Source organism: Chelonoidis abingdonii, chromosome 2 (genome assembly GCF_003597395.2).
Source record: "Chelonoidis abingdonii isolate Lonesome George chromosome 2, CheloAbing_2.0, whole genome shotgun sequence".
In the NCBI taxonomy this organism is placed as follows: Eukaryota; Metazoa; Chordata; order Testudines; family Testudinidae; genus Chelonoidis; species Chelonoidis abingdonii.
The window spans coordinates 184,311,965-184,331,047 of NC_133770.1; the positions used below are offsets into that span (position 1 = coordinate 184,311,965).

General features: G+C 45.6%; 1 protein-coding gene across 11 annotated transcripts in view; it reads left to right on the forward strand.

Annotated features, from left to right (window-relative positions):
* Positions 1 to 19,083, forward strand: part of PHACTR1 (phosphatase and actin regulator 1) — a 479,385-nt gene that overhangs the window by 441,448 nt on the left and 18,854 nt on the right. For 9 of the 11 annotated variants that reach the window (XM_032793286.2, XM_032793288.2, XM_032793292.2 and 6 more), the window contains 2 exons: positions 2,582 to 2,658; positions 7,095 to 8,047. In XM_032793286.2, coding sequence (XP_032649177.1) covers positions 2,582 to 2,658; positions 7,095 to 7,110 — 93 coding nt within the window. In that variant the 3' untranslated portion in view covers positions 7,111 to 8,047. Of the gene's footprint in view, positions 1 to 2,581; positions 2,659 to 7,094; positions 8,048 to 11,463; positions 12,058 to 19,083 lie in introns of those variants that run through there. The other 2 variants (XR_004375469.2, XR_004375470.2) reach the window with 2 other exon arrangements.

Here is a 19,083-nt window from a genome sequence, read left to right on the forward strand (position 1 = left end):
ATAGAAAAGCAAATGGAAACCATCTCTGTCAAAAACCAAAACTCCCCTATTGAAGATTATTCCCCTCCACAGCTACTGTTCAATCACTTCATGGGCCAGGGCGAAGATTTATTGCAAAAATATATTTTTCTAATGGATTTTCTGTTTGTCAAATTAATCTTGCTCTCCATGTTCTGGATGTGCGGAATTGTGTTCAGTCTGACTTCATCTTTACCAACTGTAATGGTTTGAGGAATAAAAAGGACGTGTTAAAATCTCACCAATAGATCAGGAGCGCATGGGGTAATAGATCTCAGACTTTGTGGGAGTCAGCTGCCTATGTGGCCCTTCACAGTCACTTAGGCCTGGTCTACACTGGAGGGTGGGGGAGATCAATCTAAGATACGCAACTTCAGCTATGAGAATAGCGTAGCTGAAGTTGATGTATCTTAGATCGAATTAAAATGACTTACTTTGCGTCCACAGCGCCCCCCCCCCCCAATCGACTTTGCTTCTGCCTCTCTCCGAGCTGGAGTTCAGCAGTTGACGGGAGAGCAATCGGGGATTGATTTATTGCTCTACACTACATGCGATAAATCAATCCCCGATAGATCGATTGCTACCCACCAATCCGGCGGGTAGCGTAGACATACCCTTAGGCAGCAAATCGGTCTGCTGAGGGCAGACCCTTGAGCGGCTGCATAAACAGTCAGTCTTTTCAGTGATAGATAAAGCACAGCCTGATAGTCATTTCCAAAGTAAATACAACAACAATGCTGTGTGGAAAGAGCACAAAGGCCCAGTTCTGCAGCCCATGCAAAGAGTCGCGCTTAGAGCTTGTCTAGATCAGAGGCAGTGCTAGGCCATTGGGGACCCTCAGCAGGAAAATTTTGGGGGACCGCTTAAGCTGCTCAGGGCCCTAAGCAATTGTTAGGCTATGTCTACACTGCGCACCTTACTGCAGCACGGCTGTGCCTCTGCAGCCACACCATGTAATGTATGCTGTGTAGCCGCTCCGGCGACAAAATAAACCCACCTCCAGTGAGGGGTGATAGCTTCATTGTCGGAAGCACGGCTGCTGCCGACAAAGCACTGTCCACACCGGTGCCTTTCATCCTTAAAACTTTTGTCGTTTAAGGGGGTAGTTTTTTTCACAGCCCTGAGCGACAAAAGTTTTAACGACAAAAGTGCCAGTGTAGACAAAGCCTTAGTCTGCTTATGCCTAGCGTCCGCTCTGGTCTAGATGAAGGCAATTTGCTCCTAGATAAATCACACTGGCGCACATCCCCTTTTGCACTGATGTAATTTATCTGTATTAGGAGATTATACCAGTGCAGATTTCCTTAGACATAGCCCCTCCTCCCACGAGTAGCACCTACTGGTGGAACTACTCACATGAGTAAAAGGTTTCATAATCTGGCAGTAAGGTAGAAGCATAAACTGATAAGACCTGCAGTGGGAAAAAAGTCAAAGTTAAAGATTTTTCTATCTTGGGCTAGACCATCAACAGTGAGGCTGCTTGGAGGCTAGACATCCTTCACTCTGGGCCCAGCCCTGACCCCCGGAAGTTGCAGGATTGAGACTTTAGTGATTTGGGTGAAATACTATCCAGTTACTCTAGCTATTTTAGGATTTGGTGCTATTTCTGTTGCTTAATGCCATCTCCTGCTGGGAGTTCTTTTGGCAGAAAGAATATTGTTTTAAATAAGTAATGAAGCAATCCAAACTGTATGATCTGTTGGGCTCCAGGATCATCGAGCCTCATTGAAAGTCAGCGGGACTTAGACTCATAGACTCATAGGTCAGAAGGGACCAATATGATCATCTAGGAACTTTTGAAAATGTTTCCTTGTGCCACAGTTGCCCATGCCTTTGGCACTCCTACACTGGAAACTGCTATGTGCTCTACATAGGACTACCCTTCCAGATCACTCTGAATTTTCTGCTAGTGCAGAATGCGGCCATCTGCCTGTTAAGCAACAGGCCAATATGAGTATTTGGCAGTCATGCTTTTTGCCTTGCACTGGCTTCCAGTCTGCTGTGGGTGTTGCAATTCAAGGTGCTGGCATTTCTTACTTCTTTCTTATATGCCCTGCTGCAGCAGTTCTGTTTGACTGGAATAGTCTTGCTGTCCAGAGGTTGACTTAATAGGGATAAGCAGCAGGGCATTCTGTGTGAAAGATATTCAGCTCTGGTACTGACAGGCATAGTCCAAGTTTGGAAACCATTCATCTGTTCCATATGGCTTTTTGTTCATTTTGCTTTTGCAGCACATATGTGCACCCATTTGGGAGTATTTATTTGAGGGATCAGAATTAGGACCTATGTCAGCACTGTTTACAAATAAGCTCCCCTTCTAATAGATACTGCTCACTGAAATATTCTTCTGCTCTTATTTTCATGTGATTTTTTAGATTGAGTTTCTCTCTCTTTTTTTAAGAAATATTTTTAAAAGCCTTGTATATGCTTTCTCCTGTACCTGTGAGAACATCGTTTATGGCCTCTTTCCTGCTTGTTAAGCAAATATACCATTTTGAATAAAAAGTGAGCTTATTTTGATCTCTTTTATTTGCATATTTACTGGTTTCTTTGTCATTTGCAGGCAGCCATTCGAAAAGAGCTCAATGAATTTAAAAGCACTGAAATGGAGGTTCATGAATTAAGCAAGCATCTAACAAGGTTGGATAAGACTTTTCTGTTTGTTTGTTTTAAGAGTAACAATTAATAGTGCTAATTTCCAAAATATAGTCATCCTCTTTCCCAAACATGCACACACCAAATACATAGCCACACACAAACAGCATTCACAATCAACCCACCGCTCAAGACATACACCCATCAAGATTGCAGGCTTGTATGCAGTTGTGTCATTTCTGTAACAATATTTAATCTCTTTTTTTATTTTCCTTGTTTAGCAGGCTGGTCATTTTGCATTTCACTTGTTCTGGTATCTAAAATAAATGGTGTTTGTGTCTGGAAGGAAAAGGAAAGCAGAAAGGTTATAACAGCATTTCCTGTTGTAGAGCTCATACATTGTAGGATGCTAATCCACTGCAATGTGAACATAAATCATATAGAATGCTCAGGTTATTCTATTACTGTGTTTCAGTTCTTTCCATAGGCAATTTAGGAGGAAATATCAAACTCAGTGTTATAACTGGCACCCGTTCATATCCTTATAGGCAGTGTGGGCAGAAAAGCCCTGAACTGAATGAGCCAGGAGCCTGAACTAACACGCTCATCCATAACAATTCAGGGTTGAGGCACATTGGTGGATTGGGAAGCTTGCCTTACCATTGTCCCTGCTGCTTCTCTTCTGTAATTTTCAGAAGTGTTAAGTCCCTGGAAATCCAGCTGAAGTCAATGAGAGCTGCAGGTGCTCAGCACCTCTGAAAATCAGGCTCTCTGTGGTTAGTAAAGTCCTACACTAGATTCACTTACATTTATTTTTCATAGATTTTTTTTTCAAATAACCATTGTTGGAATTCATTTCAAGAAAGAGAGGTCTCATGCAAATCTCGTTCAGTTAGTACTTCAGGAATGCCCTGGAAAAGCATAAGGCTGAATTAATTTTGCATCATGTGGATCTTTATTTCCATACATTATAATTGTATTAAAATTGTTGCATAGTTTATGCACACATTCATTTGGAAAAAGGAGTCAAATGGTAACAAATAAGAATGTACGTGTGTGTTGTCTGGCTATGCCTGAAGAGGAGACATTTGACATGGGTTTAATCAGGCCGCAACTTTATTATTAAATGTCTGAGATTACCTGGTAGATAACAGTGTATAGTGCAGCTAACCCCATGTTTATTCTGTAATTAACTGGGGGGCTTTTACCAGCTCCCTCGCTTTTTCCCTCCAGGTCCCTCCAGCAAATCCATTTCTGGGACCTTACCATCCACACACACCCCCTCGTAGGAGGGTTAAGGTGGGCTATAATGGGAGGTTGTCTCCCTGCCATACCAATCATAGGAGTCCCCAACCTCTCCCTGTTCGTTCCTTTAATGAACACCTCTTCTGAAGTTCTTTTCCAAGCTATTTATCCTGTCACTGTATACCTTTCCTATGGAGTACCTGCACTGGACATCCGCCCTACACTTAAATAATGAGTTGTGACATCACACCATGAATAGACCCCTTCCTGAAACACACTGTGGGGAAGGTGAAAAAACCCAACTGCACCCAAGCCAATATGGTAGTAAGGGAAATATTCCTTCCCAGCCCCCCTAAAAAAGGGGTAGCTAGCACAATGCCCACAGCAGGTGTTGACCAAACCTGGTATTTTACCATCTAAAAGGGAGGAAGGGTGTGTCCTGCTTCAGCCTTAGTCTGTGTAAAAAGGAAGGCTTCAGGTGCTGAGCTGCGCCTTTTAAAGGTGCAGGGCAGTCATTTGCAAGAGACAAGCAGCTGCCTTTGAAGCATGAAATCTTAGGCCAGTTCCAGTTTAGTACTTGCACACAACAGTCCATAATCATCTCTGACCTAATCTTTTGACGTCTCAATGGATTTACGCTAGAGTTGAGTTTGTCTTGCTAAATTCAGCCTCCAGATGTGAGATACCTGTAACTGATTACAGTTCTAACTGGTGCTAAGCGCTCTCAGCTTCCATTGAGTGCTCAGCAACTCACAAGATCAGGCATTAAGTCTAGAAGCATGTGGCTTCATCTACACCTAAAACTTAGGTTCACCTAGGTACATTGTTCAGATTTGTGAAAAATTTCCAACCCACAGTGTAGACACAGCTAGATCAGAAGGATTCTACTATCCAGCCACTGCTTCTTAAGGGGGTGGATTTACTACAGCGGTGGAAAACCCCCTTCCATCGCTGTAGTAAGTGTTTACGCTACAGAACTACAATGGCACACCAGCAGCACACTGGAGTGCAGACATATCTGTGAAACTTAGCAATTTTAGTTTGCAGGGGGATCTGCGTGAGCCTTCTTTCAGTTTGGTTCATGTGGGTTTGCATCCAGAATTTTGCTTTATTTCCAAATCTTGAGGACACCATTCATCTGAAATCTCTTTAATTTTGTCTGATTTCCATTTGAATCCATAAGGTGGTTCTAATTCATTGAAATCTGGCCCTGGGCTCACTAAAAGCTAAGCCCAGCATACTTGAAGCTGGAGAAAGGTTCATCTAAAGTTCAACAGGGTTGTTGAAGCTGTTTGTCTAACCAAAAAATATCCACATAAATGAAACACACTTACATGAAAGAGTAATTCTTTTAAACTCAGATAAGTCACCATTATAAAATCATTAGCAGGGTAATGATCTATTTTTGTCATTAGGATAATGACACATATGCTGGGTAAAGGATTTGAGTGTTGCTCTTCTAGAGGGATGGGTACTTTAGCTGAAGATAGAGTTAAAGACCAACACTTAAAAAAACAAACATATAGAACTGGAAACAAAAGCCTCTGAATTAGGGTGACCAGATGGGATGAAGACAATATCGGGACATATGGGTGGGGGTGTCCCACCAACAGAGAGAGAGAGAGAGAAAGCAGAGTCCTGCCAGCAGAGCAAAAAAAAAAAAAAAAAGCGTGGAGTCCCAGAGTCCTGCCAGCAGAGGAGGCGGGACGGGGGATGGAGTCCCAGAGTCCCGCCGGCGGGGGACAAAAAAACCCAGGAGTGTGAAAAATCGGAATAAACTGCATCCCGACCAAACATCAATCGGGATGCAGGACAAACGCCCAAAAATCAGGACAGTCCCGATTTTATTGGGAAGTCTGGTCGCCCAACTCTGGATACACTGCAAAGCAGTCCCTGCAGAGAAGCTGCACATTTAACTTCAAATGTCTCTTTAAACTTAAACATTAATGAATAAATAATTAAGGCTGTGAGTCTGTCATGGAACTCATGGATTTCGTGACTTTCTGGGACCTACAGGACTTCTGCAGTGGCCATTGCAGCTAGCTCAGGGGCTGCCCGAATTGCTCAGGCAGCCTCTTGGCCAGCCGCACCAGCCACTGCTGGGGCAGTCTCAGGCCACCATGCCCCCCGCAGCAGCAGCAGGAGTTTGGGTGTTCGAGGGGGCTCAGGGCTGGGGGTTGGGGTACAGGAGGGGGTGAAGGCTCTGGGCGGCACTTACCTTGTGGGGGCGCTCCATGGAAGCAGCGACATCCCTCAGTTCCTAGGCAGAGGTGTGGCCAGGCAGCTCTACATGCTGCCTCTGCCTGCAGACACTGCCCACAGCTTCCATTGGCCATGATTCCCAGTCAATGGGAGCTGCGGAGCCATCACTCGGGGCAGAGGCAGTGCGCAGAGTACCTGGCCGTGCCTCCGTCTAGGAGTTGAGGGAGAAGGATGTCGCCTCTTCTGGGGAGGCACGAAGCCAGACAGGGAGCCTGCCAGCCCTGTCAACTCCCCCCACCGCTGAGCACCAGTAGGGGTCCCAGGCTACCCGACCCCAGCACCCGTGGCCCCTTCCCACTCCCAGGATTTAGTCAGGGGTATATAGTTCAAGTCATGGACAGGTCATGGGCTGTGAATTTTTGTTTACTACCCATAACCTGTCCAGACTTTTACAAAAAAAATACCTGTGACTAAAATATAGCCTTAATAATACTTTGAATTTATGTTAAGTCTATTATTTGAAGATCTGAGGGCTTGCCTGCAATGAAGATTATTCTGGAGTAAGGTAGGCCATGAATTTAAAGGGAATAGCTATTTTGAAATAACTACGTGTCAATGCACTTATTCTGGAATAAGAATGTCCACAATGAGGAGTTATTCTGGAATAGCTATTCTGGAATAATTGGTGTGTAAACAGGCCCTAAAGTTCTGATCCAAAAACGCTCATTGACTTCAGTGGGCTTTGGATCAGGCCCTGAAAACCTTATAACAACTCGGTGAGTTTGGTAAATGTTAATGTTGCTAAACTCATTTTTTCAGATAAATAAATTGAGGAACAGGGAAGTTTAAATGACTTTTCCAAGGTCACATAGTGAGTCAGTAGCTGAGCTGAAAACAGAGCCCAGGAATCCTGGTGTCCAATGCCATTGCCCTAAACCATTAAATAATGCCACCTCTTTGATGACATGTAATACATATGTGAGAACAAGCTTGTTGCAAAGTATTGAATTTTTCATTCATCCTTTCTCTTTTAGGTTTCATAGACCGTAGCAGTTCAATTCTACTTGACTACTATGCCATCTTTAAAACCTAACTAAAAAGAACCGTAAGTGCTGGTATTATTCACTTCCTGTTACGTACAATGTAAATCTTCTGAACTGCCTTTTTAAAATAATTAAATTAAAGAGAAAAATGAAAATATGGGGGGGAAGCAAAAATGGAAATTGTACTTACATGTGATGGGTACTGCTACATCATCAGACCTGCTGGCACAAGCTTCGATAATAGAAAATACCCCTGGTGGGAATCATACCAAGAGTTGGCATCTATGTTTATGACTTCCTGGCATGTGGATTCACCATATTTGTGCAAGCCCAGCTGGTAGTGCATCCATTCTGTCTTCAGTCACCCTCCATCCTTGCAAGCATCTGTCGCCTGACTCCAAAGAAAGCTGAGGCGCTTGGTGGTGTTCTGGGAATGACTGTGCTGGGTGAAGCCTCCAAGAGGCCTGCAACCACATTAAAGCACTTTTAGTCCAAACACTTCATTCAGTTTAGGAGCACCTTAGAAGGACAATGAGGGAAGAGAACTGCTCTCAGGACCTGCCCACTTTCCGAGTACAAAGAAATTCACTTTCCCTGGAGGAGTTTGTGACTGGTTGATCATCACCATTTTGGTTCACAAGAACAGCATTCCTTACTGAACGGTGACTTCGCTCAATCAACTTTTTGTTTTCCAAACCTAATTATGACTCCACAAACAATAAGTAACAATAATATTGGTAAATAACAAGCAAAAGGCACTGCATTGACCTTGTGTAGTCATTTGCACCTGTGCCTAGTAATTGTAAAGGCGTGTAGAGCACAATCAAATCAAAATAGCTGGGTTTTCCCTCCAGTTCACACAGGTTGTAAGGCAGCAGTGAATCAGGTCCAAGGTCTGGATTCCAATAAGGTATCCATGGGATATGTATTATTCTGTATGTATGAGATTTGGCATGTAAAGGCCTGCACTTCAATCATATTGAGAATAATCTTTTCTTGGTTCTGGTGTAACAAAAATACACTATTGTATTGTTATGGATGGCTCAGAATTGTCTGCAGTATTTAGAACCAAGGCAATAGACAAAAACCCAGAGGCTTTTTTTATACTGGCATGCTTTTAACTGTTAAAATGGCCACTTACAGCTCAGTACTGCAAGGGGGTGATCGCTCTAGCCCTGACCCAGCAAAGCACTTAAGCATTTGCTTAACTTTAATTAAACATGGGAGTTGTCACTTTGAGACCAGTGAGATAATTCAGATGCTTAATTAAAGTCAAGCACATGCTGAAGTGCTTTGCTGGATCAGGACCAGAGGGTTCAGCCCCTTGCAGCACCCAGTCCTGACACAATATAAACCTAACAAGCTGAAAACAAATGTCTGTGATTCCATCCCTTATGAGAAAATATACTGCTGCACTCTATATAAATGGGCCAAAACGCTGAAGCAATATTACTGTAAATTGCAATGCTCTGGATCATGACTGTGGAATAATATCAAGTGCTGATTTCCTTTTGAAAGTTTGTGCAGGGAGGCCAAGGTTTTCTATGACAACGGTATCTTTTGCAGGAGTTCACGTGCACGCACAACCACTCACCCTTCCTCCCATTCTTCCCTGGAGTGCCCTGGTAATACAATACCCACCCCCTCCAGTGATTTCAAACTAGCATCAGATTGAGGTTGCTTTAACAGGTGTATTATGTGTCCAGTTATGTGCAGAGCACACTCAGCTCCTCTTGGACCTGTTTCTCATCCCACTGGCCCTGGTATAAATCAGCAGCAACCCCATCTAACTCAGTGAAGTTACATTAGTATAAAGCCCATGTAAATGACATCAGAATAATGCCTATTGATTTCATTAAGGAACTGAGGCTGATCAGCACCTGCCAGGATTGGGCCGTATCTGAGAAGAGTGGAAGCGTTTCAGTCTCATCTGAGGTCACCAATGTGACCTATGAGTGAGCGTTTGGGGAATAGTGAACATCCGTTACAGGGTGGAGGGCAAAGAGCACCTCAGCCATTCCCACAGGAGCCAAAGTACTGACTGTTGCCCTTTTGCCTCATTTCTATTTGAGGTAATAGGTCTTTGAAGTTATTACCTGGCACTGTTTAGTGGTTTCACAAGAGCCTAAAAATAAAGGTGAATCCTGCATCCTCATCACACACACAGGATATACTTACCTGGACTTGTCAAAAGAAAATAATAATCCCAGTACGCTCTGGGAGAAGAAGATTTATCTTAGACAGAGGAAGCCCTGCCATCTGTATAAATATGATCTGCCAGTGACCAGTTCTAACTGACTTGACTGCAGGATATTGCAGACTAAAGTTAGTGGGGAAGTACAATGCAGTTCCTCAGACAAGAGTTCACCAGCAGTGAGAACCTGATGTTCAGCGTTATCAGCACAGTGCAGGAACAGCGGAGCAGGTATCCGCCTAGCACATATTGCTGCAGGGTTTTTTCCCTGAAACCACAGGTGTGTATATTATTAAATTCACTCTCACACATGGCTTGAAAGACGAAAACAAAGGTCTTGGCATTTGTATGTGCACATTGCATTATGAAATGGCCCGGTGACATGGCTGCTTGAAACAGCTGCAAGCCCCGGGATTCAGAATGTGACCTCCCACGGCTGCCCACATGTCCTGGCTTCTCTGCCTGGTTGTCTGAGGTTGAGTCAGATGGGAGGCCTGAGGAAGCAGTAGTGACAGAAATCGGAGTATTCAGAACTTGTGTGTTGGTGGGAGGCACTAAGGAACGGGTGGATTTGGGTTTCTTGTTAAACGGGAGGAATGAGAGGCTGAGATAAGGGGATAGGCATCAAGCTGTTGCTATCACTGCAGACCTCTCAGGCAACACTAGGCTGCTGGTGGAGGAGCGCACACAGGAAATGCCACTGTAGCAATACAACCCGTCCCTTTTGTGTCAGGGCCATGCTGCAACCCTCGGTACACCTGCAGGTCAGGCAGCTGGTTTTCTAGTTTACAGTAGAGACCTCGCTCTGGGTATGGTCATAATATTGCAGGCTACCCTGTGGCTGGAGATAAGGAATAAAGCCAGATCCCACTGAACTCTCAGGAAGTGTTTTTCAGGATTTGCTCAGCACTGAGACAAGATGTGGAAGGCACTTGAGGTATTATTCCATTTGCCTGACATTCTAGCAGAAGACATTGCAGTTCCGCTTTGATCTGAAACAGTGGAACTGCCATATTTCTCGTGAGCTGCAGCTATAGCACATTGCAGGGGAATCCAGGTGAAATGCCCAGCGTAGCAGCATCGGTCCTTGCTACACAACTGACATTTCTTCTCCCCCAAACCTGAGGACGTTTGGGTGTTTAGCAGGAGTTATGCACTGACAAGGCATCTTCCTGAAAGGTGACTTGTTGATGACTGAACACTGCATTGTGCCCTCAGCTTACTTCCATCACTCCGATTGACATTCATGGAAGTTTAAGAGAAAAATGAGGGCAGACTATTTAAAAAAAATAATCTATTTTCTGCAGAAGTGCAAATGCTTTTCCCATCAATACTCTGCTAAAGCCATGTCCACTGAGTTACTGTACTTGGGATTCCATTTGAAAAAAGGAGTGAGCTTTTCTTAAAAAAAAAAAAAAAATGGGCCAAGCTGATCTAATAACAAAGCGGATAATTTTTCTACTGAACGTTCAGTTATCAGCAATGAGTTTCATAGGTATTGGAAGGGTTTATAATAATAATAGCACACACTTCACTTTAACTGGCTTAAAGAAACAAAAATAGGTTGGTGAGAGCAAAATTTTCATCTACTCATCATTGATTGCTAAAAACTATGTGGAGGAAAAAATGCCAATGATGAAAAAGAAAATATATTGGTAATAATCGAATGAATCAATGTTAATACTTACAAGGTGTAATGCAACATCTCTCTAGAACTTATGGAAATATTAGTGGAAAATTGAAGGGGAAAAACAAGGAGTTGTGGTAAAAATCATAAAACTTTTAACTAAATGTTTTGCTTAGTTTGAGAAAGTGGCACAAACTACTGAGACATGATGGTGACGTCTATTCCTCCACCTCCAGACCAGAAATAGTGTAAAATAGAGCTGAGTGAACTATTCATAGTGAACAATGTACTGTGCATTATCCATTTCAGATCGGAGTAGGTTTCAGGGTATATATAAACTCTTTGGGGCAGGGCCTGTACCATCTTTGTGCAACTGGTCCCTAGGACGCGCTACCAGGAAAAATAGTGAATAATAATAATAGGCTTCTATTTTTACTAATTTATTTATTTGTAGTTGTTCAATGAACCCTTGAGAGGTTTCAACCTCAGGGTTACATGCAAACACTTCACTTTGTCATTGACTATTCTCTCTTCATCAGGTGTGATTGGTCACCTGAATAACATGTTACTACTTCTGCATGCCGACTGGACAGCTGAAACTTTATAAACAGAAGGAGAGCACTTCCAAAAATGACCAGCAAATACTTACATTCACACACAGATACCCAGGTTCACATGCAAATAGGGTTATGACATGCAGAACATCCATCCCCCAATGTTCCTGCAAATAAACCCACTTTGTACAAATATCCATGGAAGAAAAGGATGAAAACTTGGCCAACAGAAATGGTTATAAATTATCTTTCCCACTGCTTACCCAGTGATTTAGTATCACTTCTATAAAAACAAAGTATGTGAAGGGTACATTAACTGCTTTTCCATGCGTCTCACATACTCCAGAACCAGTTGCATTTTCCAGCTGATATCCAGGTGTATGTACATAGTTTGTCTTTGTATAGGAGTGAATGTGGTGACTGTCAATCATGTGCTCTTCCAGTATTGTAATTTAACAGATTATGACTGTATGAAAACAGTGTAAATAACTAAAAGAAAAAGTAAACTGGATCTCTATGTCCTAGATTTTGTACATACTGAAACTGCATGGTATTTAAATTATTGTTTGTCTCTGATGTATGCAGTTTCTTTAAAAAAAAATCATTTTAAAAAACCTTTCTTGATCTTGTGTATTTTATTCACCTCCTTTTATATTCTTTGCCAGATTTCCCCACCCCACCAAAAAAAGGTACTTTAAGTTACCAGCCCTAGGGCTGTAAGCACTCAGCACCTCACAGTGTTAGGCCTATGAGGGAAAAATGATTGTAATCAGGATGACAGATCCTCAGAGGGTATAAATTGGCATGGCTCTACTGACTTCAGTGGAGCTATGCCAGTTTACAACAGCTGAGGATCTAGTCCACCATCTCTGGGAAGGCTCAGCAAAGAAGACTGAAGAAGATTGGCTGTTCACTCTGCAGCTACAATTGTCTCAAACACCAATCTAATAAACACTGGTCTTCACTGCAGAAATATCTCACTCAGCATGTTTTTTGCTTTCCTTCAAGTGCCCATTACAGGAGTCACATCTGTAGTGGTCTCCCCGTTCGGGAAATCTCACACACACACAGAAATTTGGTATTAGATAGTATTAGAGCAGATTTTGATCAGACAAGCGCAATCAGCAGCAAAGGCTCATTACAATTTAGCAACAGCCACAGGAAGAGAAGTACTCATTCAGTTTCTTGCAAGTGCCTTTATTCTTTATAAAGGTTGCCAGCTTGACAGCACTGCAGAGGGAAATTTCCTATCCGTGAAGGGAGAACAACTTGAGGTGCTGAAGTACAAGTTTCCCCACACTTCACTATTAATATTCTTCTCTACACGGATGTGACGGTAACACCCCCACCATGCCCATGCAGTCCACGGTAATTTGTGATGTGAACTAGTGTCCCCAGAGAGCTGGGCTAAAACCATCAAGGATAAAATCCACAAAGGTATTTAGGCGCTGAACCACCACTTTGTGCCCCTGAGGTTCTTAAAGCCTCTGTTCAGTTGCTGCCTAACCCTCTAGGCACCTAAATGTCTGCTAGTAAAATCCTTTAGTTGCCTCAGTTTCCGCCAGTGGGCATACACAAAACTGCCTAAATCCCAATGACACCAAGCTTCTTGGTGTCATTGGGATTTACTGTACTGTAGTGGGATGCCTAAGACCTGGTTGGATTCTCAAACTGGGTGTTTCCCTGCCAGTCTTGCCTGAAGGGCCTGATCCAATAGGCATTCTCAGAACATGCCTCACCAGCACAAAAGAGAACAAGGGTGACCAGATGAGGAATTTTTGGGGCAGGCTGGCTGGCTGGCACGTGTACCACAATAACCAATAACTCAGTAGCTGGGACACTCACCCGGGATGTGGGACACCTGTTTTCAAATCCCCATGCTGCTGGATTTGGAGCAGGGACTTGAAAGTGTGTGTCCCAGGTGCATGCCTTTAACTCCCAGCCTATTGGATATTCTGGGATGAGGTTCTTTCAGCCTCTCCTGTTGGAGTTGTTGCTGGCTTTTGTGAATCCCATTTTTAGGCACCTAATTCAAGGCTGTGAATTCCACAGGGCAGCAGGACACCTGACACAGTTAGGCATGTAATGCATAACTCCCTGTGACAAATTAAACAAGGCAGCTGTAGGTAGTCTAGCTGGCTCTAATAAACTACAATCCCCCCAGAGTCTGTTGGGAATGGTAGAGGGCTGGGTGGAGAGGTCTCACATGTGGAAGGGAGTGTTTGCTGCTGCTGCTGTTTTTCTGAGCCTGGCTTAGGGAAAGCTTGGAGTGTGGAGAGTGACAAGTAGCAGAGGAAGTCTAGACAGAGCCTGAGAGCAGAGTATGGGAGAGAATGACAGACCATTGGAAATGAAGGTACTGTAGTGGGCATAAGCTGGGCTTGTCTCCCTTTAGAGACTTGTACTTTGGGTTCTTGAAAGGGAAAAAAGTCTTTGATTGCACTTGTGGAACCCAGAATGTGCAGCATTTATAGAATCTGTGTCTGAAGAACTGCTGTGTTCTGTCTCCTCCCCTCCCTGGTGCCTGTGGTAGTCAGGTCATCCAGGTCTACCAGGCAATAACCTGTCCTGGTGACAGTGCCTTTGTAGATTTTAGTCCCGATATGCTTCACGTTGGTCTCTGAATGGCAATAGCATTTGCCCTCTAACAAGCCAGGTGGCTTTGGATTTCTCAGGTAGAACAGGGAGTTCTATGTATTTTACCAGTCCCAATTGTGCTCTGCCTCCTCTCTGTTGCTGATGGGTTCTATAGCAGGCCAAACATGGTAATTCTGCCAGCATTTTCAAATGCTTACATTTTTAGCAATCCCTTTTTATGTTAAGGAAAATGGGGGTGGGAGGAATCCATTTACTTTGGCTAAACAGCAACAAGATAGTATGTGTTTTAACTGCAGACCTATGAGTTACCACCATTACTGAGTTACAGCTTGGCAAGGCTGCCTGCATTGCAGGCTTGGTTTATACACAACTTGCTATTACACATCAAGTATGGGGCTAAATTTTCTACTTTTAAATAAACATTTACTCTCTTCTATTAGTTGCTTTCTGTCTCTTCCTTCCCACCTCTCCCCCCACACACTTCTCAGCATCTCAGATTGCCTCAGCCTCATTGGCCAACTTCTGCATTCATCTGTGCAGCCATACTGCCTACCTGAGTTAAGTACAGTAAGCAAAAGAAAAGCCTATTCAAAACTTCCAGTGATTAAAAAATTAGGAGGAACATCTGGATTTGCCATTAGTTAAGAAAAGATGAGCCCTGCTGCTACAGGTGTCTGATTATACTCAGTTGTTGTAGACTGACTGCTCTCTGACAGACTAATGTAACCTTCCTGAATCAGCTGCTTCCTTCAAACTTTAAAAGCTAAAGTGGTGCTCCAGACAGGACTAATGAAGGAGAGGCCTCTGCATTCATTAAGATTAGTCTATTACCAACACATGGATTGTAATCTTGCTCAGTCTGGAGGAAGGGGGGTTCTCCTAATCTCCATTGAAAGGTACACTCTGGTGGCCAGTTTGAGAACAGTTTTAGTGTCATGTGCAGAAGCAACAATTTTAGACCAGCTTTGTTTAATGCTTGATTAGTCTAAGTGCTATAAAATCTGTACAGTTAATTCCACTGTCTTGATATTTGGCATGCCTCATGAGGGTGCAGCCCCCTGTAAAAGTGTTTCTTAAAGTTTATGCAAAAAGAACAGGAGTACTTGTGGCACCTTAGAGACTAACAAATTTATTTGAACATAAGCTTTCGTGGGCTACAGCCCACTTCTTCAGATGCATGCAGTGGAAAATACAGTAGGCAGATATATATATATACACACAGAGAACATGAAACAATGGGTGTTACCACACACACACTAACGAGAGTGATCAGTTAAGGAGAGCTATTATCAGCAGGAGAGAAAAATAACTGTTTGTAGTGGTAATTACTGCATGCATCCCATGAAGTGGGCTGTAGCTCATGAAAGCTTATGCTCAAATAAATTTGTTAGTCTCTAGGGTGCCACAAGTACTCTTGTTCTTTTTGTGGATACAGACTAACACGGCTGCTACTCTGAAACCTGTCATCAGGGTTTATGGATTCTTCTAACTTCTTTCTGTGCAGATAGGACTAGAAACAAGTCTGTGATCACTGCTCCAGGGACAGTCACTCAAGTGTTATCCCTAAAGGGGGAATGGCACCCACAAGCCTTCTGGGGACTAAAATTCAGATCAGTCTTAGCCCAAGCACCTCTCTCTCAATTTAGGTGCATGCCTAAAACTTCTAAGACTAGGGTGACCAGATGTCCTGTTTTTAAAGGGATAGTCTCATATTTAAGCCCTCCTGCAGGTGTCCTGACTTTTTCTTAAAAACGGGCAAATTGTCCCATATTTTCTGTCTCCCCTGCCCCCATCAGTACTGGTAAGTCCTGCTGCTGGCTGGATCCCTGCTTACCAGCCACCCACCCACCAGCGTTGGGGCAGGGGGAGGGGGTGTGCAAGGCTGGTAGCTGAGCAAAGCTGCAGTGTGTAGAGCCAGCCGCTCCCCCTGCTGGTCCATCAGCACAGCCTCTGCTGTGTGCTGGCTTTCAGACTGCAGGGCCCTACCTCTCATCCCATTTCCGGCTAGCACTGGCTGCACGCTGTGAGCTGTGGTGGCTGGTGAGTGTGGGGCTCTGGCCAAGAGGAGCCAATGCCTGTGTGTGCCAAAGCCCTGCACAGCTCTGGCACGGGGAAGCCTCTCTGCCCCTCAGCTAAGCTCTGGAGTGTCCGGGGCGGGGAAGCAATTTCCAGCTTGGTCGTGCCCTGAACCTGCAGACTCCACAGCAGCCCCTCAGGCAGGGGCTTTGCGCCATCTTCGCTTTCCACCCACCCCAGGTCCTGCCCCTCTGTTCTCTAGACATGCTCCCCGGCTGAGCCACCCCTCTGGCCTGGTTCGCGGAAGCCCCTGCAGTCAGGTTCCCTGGGCCCTGGTGCCCAGTGCATCCTTAGGGCTTAACCCCTTCCTGCCCCCGCTGTAGCAAGGGGACAGGAGGCAGTTGGGTTATGTCCAGTGGTGAGCTGGAGCCGGTTTGCAAGAACTGGTTATTAAATTTAGAAACCGGTGTAGAACCAGTTGCTAAGGGGTGGGCAGCTGGACAAACTCTGGTCAGCCTGTGGGACAGTCCTGTCTGGCCCACCTGAGCTCCCAGCTGGGGAGGCTCCCCCAGCCCCTCCCCTGCTTCCCCTCCCTCTCGCAGAGCTGCAGCATGCTGAGCCACCAGCACCAATGCAGCTCCTGCCACTTTGAGCGGCATGGTAAGGGGGCCGGGCTGGGGCTGGGAGGAGGGGTTGGCAAGGCTGCCTAGAGGCGGAGCAAGTGGGGCAATTTGCCCCAGGCCCCACAGGGGCACCCACAAGAACCTCTGAGGCTCCCCCCAGCCCTGTCTCCGCCTTCCCCCATACAGGGAATGCAGGGGGGTTGAGTAAGCATGGGATTGCCGGGGCTCTGTCGGGGTGGTGATGGATGGGATCGGGGCAGTCAGGGAGCAGGGCAAGTTGAGTATGGGGTAGGGTCCTGGGGGCAGTTAGGGTGGAGGGTCTTGGGAGGGGGTGGTCAGGGGACAAGGAGTAGGGGGGGTTGATGGGTTGTGCGGGGAGGCAGTTGGGGGCAAGACGTGGGTTGGAGTCGGATGGGGGTGGAAGACAAGCACGTGGGGCTTCTGCTCACCACACGGTTCCCTACCGGGTCTTCAGCGGCACTTCAGCAGTGGGTCCTTCACTCGCTCTGGGTGGGACCCGCTGCCAAAAACTTGGAGCAAGTGAAGACCCCGTCAGCGCTGCTGCCGAAGTGCCGACGAGGACCCGGTAGGGAACCAGTTCTTAAGATTTTGGGAGCTCATCACTGGTTATGTAGATGACCAGCAGCAGCCTGGAGCTGTTAGCTGCCTTTCCACACTGTGCAGGCAGGCAGGGACAAGCTGCTTCCAGCCATGGGGGCAGGGGAGAGCTGAGCTCTGCCAAGACATGGACCAGATCATCCCTTTCCTGCCCCTCTTCTGTGGCTGGAAGCAGCTTTCATCCTCATTCCTCCCGCACAGTGTTGAAAGGCTGCTGCTGGCCACATTCTGGTGTGAACTCTGGCAGAAATCAGGGTGGGGGGATGTGACCCTGAGTGCCCCCCCCAACACACACACACACACACACACACACACACGTGCTGCCTCGGGAAGATGCAGCACCAAGTATCAGGAGAGGCAGGTCCATCCTGGAGGCCCAGCCAGGCATGGTGGGCAGAGAGCACCAGGCAGGGAGGGTCGGATCAGTTGGTCAACCCCCCCCCCCCCCCCCCATGTGAAAGAGGTATACGGGCGTGTGTGTATATGTCACTCCTCTCTGTGTCATGGGAGGGATAAGGGGTGTTTGTGTCACCTCTCCCTGTGTGAACTCTAAAGCCTTAAAGATCAGAAGGTAAATAAAAAAGAATCCAACTGCACAGTCTTTCCTTTTAATAGGGGCTCAGTTAACTTGATGTTAATTTGAACATTTGTATTTCATAGTTCTGCCTGATTGCCATTGAATTCACTTGAATATGAGTAATTTTACCAGCTGTCCTGTATTCAGCATAGCGAAATATGGTCACCCTACTTAAGGCTCACATGCCAAAATGATTACACACTAGGCATGCGTAGCCTCACAAGCCAAGAGAGTTGATAGAAAGTGTCTGATTTCTGCTACAATCTGCCTCTGGCAAAGGACTTCTTTTTATTTTTCAGGGACGGATGTAATCTGAGTGCAGCAGAAAATTCAGAGGGTGCTCCAGCTCTTATACCTGTGAAAACTTGCTGGGGGAGAGTCTTGGGGGCTGCACAAGGAATGGGAGCATTTGGGGGCGGAGAGCTGGGTGACAGAGGAGTGGAGCGGTGTTGGGGGAAGGGTGGCTCAGCTCGGGGGGGAGGTGGAGATTAGGGAAGGGATGGGATACTGGGATTGGGGAGACATGCGGGTGGGTGCCAGGGTGAGTGGGAGGGATTGGCATGGGAGGCACCTGTCAGCCTCAGTCTCTCCTCCCACGTGTGTATCAGGATGTGGGTGAGGCATGGCCATGACCCTTTGGTAGGTATCTGAGATGCTACTGTCTCTTGGGAGCTGGGATGGGGGGGCACTTGTCTTTCCAGGTGGATTATAGCCCCTCTCCATGTCCCCTCATGTGAGCCTGTCAAGGTTTCTTTCCCCACTCTGAACTTTAGGGTACAGATGTGGGGACCTGCATGGACACTTCTAAGCCTAATTACTAGCTTAGCTCTGATATGCTGCCACCACCCAGAACTGCAGTGTCTGGGGCACTCTCTGTTCCCCCAAAACTTCGTCCCCTCCCTGGATTGCCTTGAGGGACTTCACCAGTTTGCTGGTGAACACAGATCCAAACCCCTTGGATCTTAAAACAAGGAGAAATTTACCATCCCCTTCCATCCCCCGGCCCAAACCAATCCCTGGTGAGTCCAGATCCAATCCCCTTGGATCTTAAAACAAGGAGAATTTAACCATCCCCCCTCCTTTCCCCCACCAATCCCTGGTGAGTCTAGATCCAATCCCCTTGGATCTTAAAACAAGGAAAAATCAATCAGGTTCTTAAAAAGAAACCTTTTA